The 7,780-nt window shown below is 36.0% G+C and overlaps 1 protein-coding gene and 1 long non-coding RNA gene across 2 annotated transcripts; both read left to right on the top strand.

Annotated features, from left to right (window-relative positions):
* Positions 1–4,246: 4,246 nt before the first annotated feature.
* LOC133791844 (zinc finger BED domain-containing protein DAYSLEEPER-like) lies at positions 4,247–5,969 on the top strand. The gene is made up of 3 exons (XM_062229753.1): positions 4,247–4,997; positions 5,170–5,624; positions 5,724–5,969. The coding sequence occupies exons 1-3, from the start codon at positions 4,247–4,249 to the stop codon at positions 5,967–5,969; spliced, it is 1,452 nt and encodes a 483-aa protein (XP_062085737.1).
* A 296-nt stretch (positions 5,970–6,265) lies between these two features.
* Positions 6,266–6,893, top strand: LOC133789713 (uncharacterized). Its single transcript, XR_009873669.1, has 3 exons — positions 6,266–6,461; positions 6,553–6,644; positions 6,750–6,893. It is a non-coding gene; the product is annotated as an uncharacterized LOC133789713 (long non-coding RNA).
* Positions 6,894–7,780: the final 887 nt, after the last annotated feature.

The raw sequence follows: 7,780 nt of genomic DNA on the forward strand, positions 1-7,780 counted from the left end.
AACGACACAGAGTCAAATATACGACAAAATATAAAACGACAAGTAAGAAAGATAATCTAATGGAAGAGAAGAAAACACTAAGGATTTATAGTGGTTCGGCCCCAAAAGATGGTAATGACCTACGTCCACTTAATGCTATTATTAAGATTGAATCTCAAAGCAGTGATAAAAGAACTAGGGTTCTTGAGTTTCACAAACCTTGTAAGAAATACAATAAAATGATGGATAATTGCACTATAGCTCTCTCTTTTTCTCTATCTTAGCAAAAAGATTCAGGGATCAAAAGTCCCTTCCTTGAGCTATTTCATGCATATTTATAGGCTCAAGGAGGGTTACATGGGCCAACAGGCCATATCTTTCCTTAATAACCACGTATCAAGGTCATAATGAGGAAATATTCAATGTATTAATTATAAGATTATAGTTTAAGAAGGAAACAAATCAAGTTATACTACCAGCCTGGTCGTATTTAAATGTTAAGCCCCGACGAAGCGATGTGCTTCTGGTCGATAGTCGAGCAGTACTTTGGCCACGTGTCAACCATGTGTGAGAAATCCTTGCCACGTCATCAGTAGCCATTTTTAAGGTAAACGCTCCGGTCGTGGTGGTCGAACATGCTGCATATGCACACACCGCCACCGAAGCTCTCTATTTCCCAAAATATTTACATGATGACGTGGCATGTTTAAGAGGCACATGAACAACACATGACTGATTATTAGTGAAGGCCTGGTCGACTGACGACCAGAGTATCAAGAGGAAATTAAAGCTGCTTGGTAGGCGCAAGGAATATGCTGAGCAACAAGAAAAGTACTGGTGCAGATGCATATGACTAGAGCTGCTCGTTGAACCGAGACAAACTCTCAGAAACGATTATACGTTAGATATTCCTGAGATATTTAACTATTTTATATGTAAATATCATTATTTATGTTACTATTTTTGTTATGCTTGTAACACAAGTTAAGGACGACCGATAGACCCATATGTACATCCATGGGCCTATAAATAGGATTCATTTATTTGACACACAATATTTTGTATCAAGAGAGAAATAATGCTTTTATATGCAGTATTTGTATCAAGTTTCGAGACTTCTGAAACTTGGTGAACCCTTGTTCGCTGATCACAGATTTTAGAATTATTTTACATTAATAAAACACTAAGTGAACGTAGGTCATTACCAATCCTTGGGGCCAAACCACTATAAAATATTTGTGTTGTTTATATTCTTGCATTCAGTTCTTTAATACATATCGTTTTCTGTGACTCAGTGTCGTTGACTAAATCAAGGGTCAACACTCTCCAACTCATGGCTGGTCCATCTTCCCCTTTCCCTTACCTGCACCACACAGCGCCCGTGCGCCAAGGCTCAACAAGAAAACTTAGACATGCTCATAAGCAGTTAATAACATATTACAAATCATAATTAACATGCCTAGCAGTAATAACCCTACTCGATGCATTCAATCAAGATAAGTAACTATAGAGTCACACTGGGCCCCGCTGCCCTAGATAAGTGACTGTAGAGTCACCCCGGGGCTTGTTGCCCTATTCTATGTATAACCAGCCTTAGGGATGACCAAGCGTACCTAGCACTTTATTTTCCAAGCGAACATAGGGTTGGTCAAGCGTATACCACGCTCATGGGTAGGCCTAACCATATCGACCTACGCTCAGTGTACTATTGCCGCCCTTGAATTATAAGTCAAGCCTTTCGGCCTGCGCTCAGCGCACTATTGCCGCCCTTGACTCCTAAGTCAAGCCTTTTGGCCTGCACTGAGAGCGCTATTGCCACCTGTTTATCGCCCAAAATGTGCATCCACTAAGCGGTGGTTGTAGTAAAGATCGGGCGGTCGATTCCACAAGGAGGTAACTAAGAGCAAAAATATTCATAGAAAATAAACACAAAAGGTTAGTGAAAGATAAGGAAAGGGAAATGGATTTATGATTTTTGGTTTGAGAATTTGATTGTAAAATAAATCAAATAAAAATAAGATGTAATCCAAGATTAGAGAATAGAAACACATCAAGAATCACCCATATGCATTGTTTAGCTATTTAGATATTTGATTCATAAAATTTACTTAAACAAATAGTTCACATCCTAACTACTTATTTGGAGGATTTAACAATAAAGAGCATGCATGTTTCACAAAAATATATTTGAGAAAATATGTTCTTACTTTGGAAGCAATATGTTAATCTTATGAAAAATCTAAGAATGACATTATACCATTAGGCCATAATGAAATAAGAGATTGAACATAAAACTAATTATCAATATTATTTATACTAACTTTAAATACATAGAAAAAACATGACTAATTCTATATATAATACTAGCAACAATAAATAAAGATGAAGAAGATGATGGAAGAACATAAATTACTCAGATGTATAAACTTTAAAGACACATATATTGAATCAAAAATATAAATAACATCACTTTGCATATGAGATTATCCCTAACCTTCCAAGAAAGATTAGGCCATTATGCACATCATTCTCACAAAGATTCTATAAAGAAATATGAGAAGAAAAGTGAGAGAAAATTTTGCTATAGTTTCTTTACTCTCAAAATTACATATGAAACTAATGAAATGAACTCTTATTTATAGAGCCTACAAATGACAAAAATAAATAAATAAAGAAGATTTTGGGGTTTGCAAATAATTATAATATCAATAATAAAATATGATTATTTAAAATTAAATTATATTATTAATATGATTGTTTATAGTATTATCATGGCTATTTTTCGTCTTATTAATTTGCATAAAGTTGTAGTTAGGGCTGAGCATAAAATCTGAAAAACCGAAAAAACCATGTACACCGACCTTCCGAACATCGAAAAAACCGAAACCAATTAAACTGAACACCGAAAAAACCGCCAATGGCACAAACCGCCACTGTTCGGTCGGTTTGAAAATTCAGTGTGGACTGACCGGCGGAACCGAAACCGACTGAACAATATAATATATAATAATATAATATTCTATAATTATTAATTAAAATAAAAAAATCTGAAATTTTTTTAGGGCACCGAATCTCTCTCTATCGTATATACTCAGCCCCTCTGTGTTAGTCGCCTCTATCATCATCTCTCATCTCCTCATTCCTCTCTGTTTTGCTCTCCTCCCTCCCAGCCCAAACGAATGGAACGACTCTCTCTCATCATCTCATCTCCTCCTCCTCTCTGTTTCGCTCTCCTCCCTCCCAGCCCAAACGAATGGAACAGACTGACCAAACGCAACTCGGCGGCAGCACAGCCCAGCCCACTCCGATGATCGCTTCACGGACACAGTGACCCTTCCCACTTCGACGACTGCTTCACGAACACGGAGCTCCGGCAGTTTCCAAGCTCATAGTCGAGTTACACCATTGTATTATTAATTATCAATTTTATTTTATATCTTCATTAAAAAACACTATATTTTCATACCCGAATAAAGTTATGTGTGAGTATTTATTATAAAGAAATAATGTTCTATTATATATATATATGTGACTAATGGTTATGGAAGAAAGGAATAAAGAAGATTTCAAGGTAGGAATAGGAAGGAAGCCGAAAGGAAAAAACAGAGTGAATCGAAGAGGAAGACAGATTATAAAGGAATGAAAAGTATAAGAATTAAACTTTTTTTTTCTTTCTATAATAATAATAATATTATTACTGTTGTTGCCAAAAAGAATAAGAATTGAGGATTATTCTATGATGGTTGGTTTGGTGACCTTTAGTTTGAGAGAGAGAGTTGAGGTAATAAAGAACGGTAATGGTTGAAGAAAAGATTATGTCCTGTAATGCTAAAGACTATTTTTAGTCATTTTCTAAAACAAAAAAGGAATTATAAAATGTACTAATGGAAATAGGGAACCGTGTTCGGTTGTAAACAAAACATTCGTTGTACTGTTAAAATTTATTAATTAAAAAAAGAAGAAGCTTGACCCTTGACGTGTTCAATTCAACATGTTTTGATCAATTGTGTATTAAATTGATAATTTTTCTTTAGAGTAATTAAATTAATAATATGATAAGTGTTGTTAGAAGTATTTATATTTATATTGACTAGATAATGATCATAATCATCATGTCTTTCAATCATGTTATTATGTTTTATATTTATTATGTTTTACAAGTTAAACTAGCAAGAAGAAACACAACTTTCATTTATGGGCACATTCATATTATGTTTTATATTTGTTGCTGAAATTGTGTTTATAAATATGTAAATAGATCGTTAATATGGATAACAAGGAAAATTTAGAAGGGATGATGGGGGAGTGGTTGGAGTATGAAACTAATTTGTCAAGTTCTGATGGAGAAGAACAAGCGAAGGAAAGGAAAAAAGAGAACGTACGAAAGAAGAGGAATGATCGACAAAATCAAGATAAGGAAAAAGAAAAAGAGACTGAGAAAGAGGATAATGAAATAGAAAAGGAGAAAGAGGTTGAACGACCAGAAAAGAAGCAAAGGGTTGGAAAGAAAGCATCGAGCGTGTGGGATCATTACACTATGTTGCCTGATTGTGATCCTAAGAAGCCAAGAGTTGCTTGCAATTATTGTGGCACCGATTATGCGGCTAATACAAAGTTGAATGAGACTAGCACACTATGGGCACATGTGGAGAGAAAATGTAAGAAGTGTCCTTTCAGTGACTGGGTTGAGCAAAGTAAGAAGCAACAATCAACTATGGATCGATTTACTAAAAAGACAACAACCTGTAATGAAGAAGAAGTCGCTTCAAGTGGGTTGCCGCTAAGGTTTAATCAAAATGCTGTTAGGAAAGTGATCGCCGAATATATCATTATGGATGAGTTATCCTTTAGGTACGTGGAAGAAAAAGGATTTCAAAATCTCATTAAACATTTCTTTCCCACATTTCAGTTCCCATCAAGATTTACTGTTGCGAGAGATATTCACAATGTGTTTCTAGATCAGAAGAAAGAGTTGAAGTCGATTTTGGTGAAGCACAGAGTGTCGTTGACCACCGATTGTTGGACATCAATCCAGAATATTAGTTAGTTGTGTTTGACTGCACATTGGGTTGATGATAATTGGAAAATACAGAAGAGAATTATCAACTTTATCCAAGTTCCTAGCCATAAAGGGGACTTGGTGGGGGAAAGAGTTGATAAATTGTTTTAATGAGTGGGGTATCTCCTCAGTTTTTGCAGTGACGGTTGACAATGCCTCCTCGAATGACGTTTCTCTTAGAAAATTGAAGGGGAAATTGTTGGACAAAGACAATACCATTCCATTGAATGGTGAAATGTTTCATATGAGGTGTTCAACTCATATTTTGAATTTGATAGTAACTGATGGGTTGAAAGAGTTGAATGATGCAATTTCAAGCATTCAAAATGCGGTGAGATATGTGCGGTCATCTCCAGCTAGACTGAAAATATTTAAAGAAAGTTGTAAGGATGCAAACATTGAATCAAAAGCCTTGTTATGCTTGGATGTGGTTACTAGGTGGAACTCCACCTACTTGATGTTAGAATCTGCTATAAAATTCAAGAAGGCTTTTGAGAATTTGGAAGCAGAAGCGAACTACACAAAGTACTTTGATGAAGAAAGAATGGATGCCCCACCAACCAACCAAGACTGGGAAAAAGCAGTTGTATTTGTTGACTTTTTAAGGAGATTCTAATATCTTACTAATCGATTTAGTGGGTCATTATATGTCACATCCAATCTATTCCTTCCAGATATTTTGAAGGTTCAAGCTGATTTAACTACTATGGCTTCTAATCCTGATACTTTGTTAGGGGCTATGGCAGTTAGTATGAAACGAAAGTATGACAAGTACTGGGGAAGGATTGAGAAGCTGAATATGTTGACATTTATTGCCAATATCCTTGATCCAAGGTATAAATTAGAGGTTGTGAATCGTGGTTTCAAATTTGTGTACACTTCAAGTGAGGCTGAAAAAATGATAAAGTTGGTGACCAATACTTTGGCATAGTTGTATGCTTTTTATAAATAACAACAACCATCTCAGTCATCTCAAGCTCAACCATCTCAATCTCAGTCTCAGTCTCAGCCATCTCAGCCTGTTATCAATTCCACTACAGAATCATTTCTTCAAGGGAAACTACAACTTAGTGATGACATTGAAGAAGATGATCTTGAATACTACTTGAGTGATCGTCGTGAGAAACTTAATCCTACCTTTGATATTCTACAATGGTGGAAACAAAATGGATTCAAGTATCCAATAGTTGCGCGCATGGCAAAAGATGTATTGGTTGTTCAGATGTCTACAGTAGCATCTGAATCAGCTTTTTCTACTGGGGGAAGAATCCTAGATTCATTTAGGAGTTCCTTATCCCTGAGGATGGTGGAGGCTTTGATTTGTTCTAAAAATTGGTATACTTGTAGTCTGAAGAGCCTGTTGTGCTTCGACAATACATGGATGAGATTGATGGTTTAGAGGCATGTGAACAAGTTTTTCCAGGTTTTTATTTACTTAATAGCTTATTCTAATTGAAATATTATATATATATATATATATTATAGCTTATTTGTATTAATTTAAGATTTGTCAGGTGATGGCTCGTGTATTACCTATGTACCTGAGAATCTTGGCAGTGGGTCTGGGAGCGAGAGTGAGACCGATAAGAACAATTGAAATCTCAAGGTAACTAGTTGAATTCTAAGATTGTAGTTTAGTAGCTTTATTTCTCTTAAAAGTATCATGTAGCATGTGTTATACATTATAATTTTATTCTTTCTTTTGTCTTAGGAGCAGGTGGTCATGGTTGCTTGATGCAGGCCATGAAATGAATGAATGCTGGATTTTGGATTGGACTTTGTTTTCTATCTACTCTTTTGAAATTTGAACTTGATTTGTGTTGTTGTAGTCGATTATACTTAGATTTAATTTGTGTTGTAATGGACTATAGACTTTGGACTTTAAGTTTAAACTTTAATCATGTGTTGAGATTTGTGGTTGTAGTCTTTTGGTTTGAAATTTTAATTGGGTTGTGTCTTGGATTGGACTAATAGATATTGGAGTATTATACTTTTGATGATGTGTTGTGATTTGAGGTTATGTTATGCTCTTATGGACTTTTAATTATGTCTTAAACTTTTAAAATTTGTGAATGTAATTATGCTCTATATATTTATGTTTTCAAAACGCACAAAAATGGATTCCAACAATCCAAAATTTTTAATTTTTTAACTAAAACTTAAAAAAAAAAACAATAATAAATTCGGTTTGGTTTGTTTAACCGACCAAACCACGGTCCAAAACGGTCGGTTTTTTCTTTTAACTGGTTTGGTCGGTCGGTCGGTTTTCGGATTGCACCAATCCAAACCGAAAACTGAAAACCGAATTCTGGATTTTATGTTATGAAAAAACCGCCCAAACCGACCGATGCTCACCCCTAGTTGTAGTGTGTAGATAAAATGGGGTTGATGGAAAGGGTGACTGCAGGGGGTCAAAATGGCAGAAAATGTAATGATTTTTTTACCATGGACTGGTGCAGCCAATCAAAAAGCGCCACTTGGTGCGTGGCAGGAGGCAAGCAAGGGGAGAGGATAGGATGACTGGATCACGGAGCAAGTAGGTTGGACTAGTGGGCACGCAGGTCGTGGGGGCGGGGATCCGGCTAGGGCTGCTGGGGTCAAGTGGATGCGTGGCGAGCAAGCAGGCCACCACTTGGCGTGTTGGGGGCTCGCTAGCGAGGTGGGCCAGATCTTCTGGGCTGGGCTCCTTCTTTTCATAAATGCCAACAAATCTTCTTTCATTTTCAGATTTATTTATTTATT

This window comes from Humulus lupulus, chromosome 7 (genome assembly GCF_963169125.1).
Source record: "Humulus lupulus chromosome 7, drHumLupu1.1, whole genome shotgun sequence".
NCBI lineage: Eukaryota > Viridiplantae > Streptophyta > Magnoliopsida > Rosales > Cannabaceae > Humulus > Humulus lupulus.

Coding starts and splice junctions, on each gene's coding strand:
- LOC133791844 (XM_062229753.1), top strand. CDS start 4,247: ATGGATAACAAGGAAAATTTAGAAGGGATGATGGGGGAGTGGTTGGAG. Junction 4,998..5,169: donor AGTGTCGTTGACCACCGATT/GTTGGACATCAA, acceptor GTATCTCCTCAG/TTTTTGCAGTGACGGTTGAC. Junction 5,625..5,723: donor AAGACTGGGAAAAAGCAGTT/GTATTTGTTGAC, acceptor GATATTTTGAAG/GTTCAAGCTGATTTAACTAC.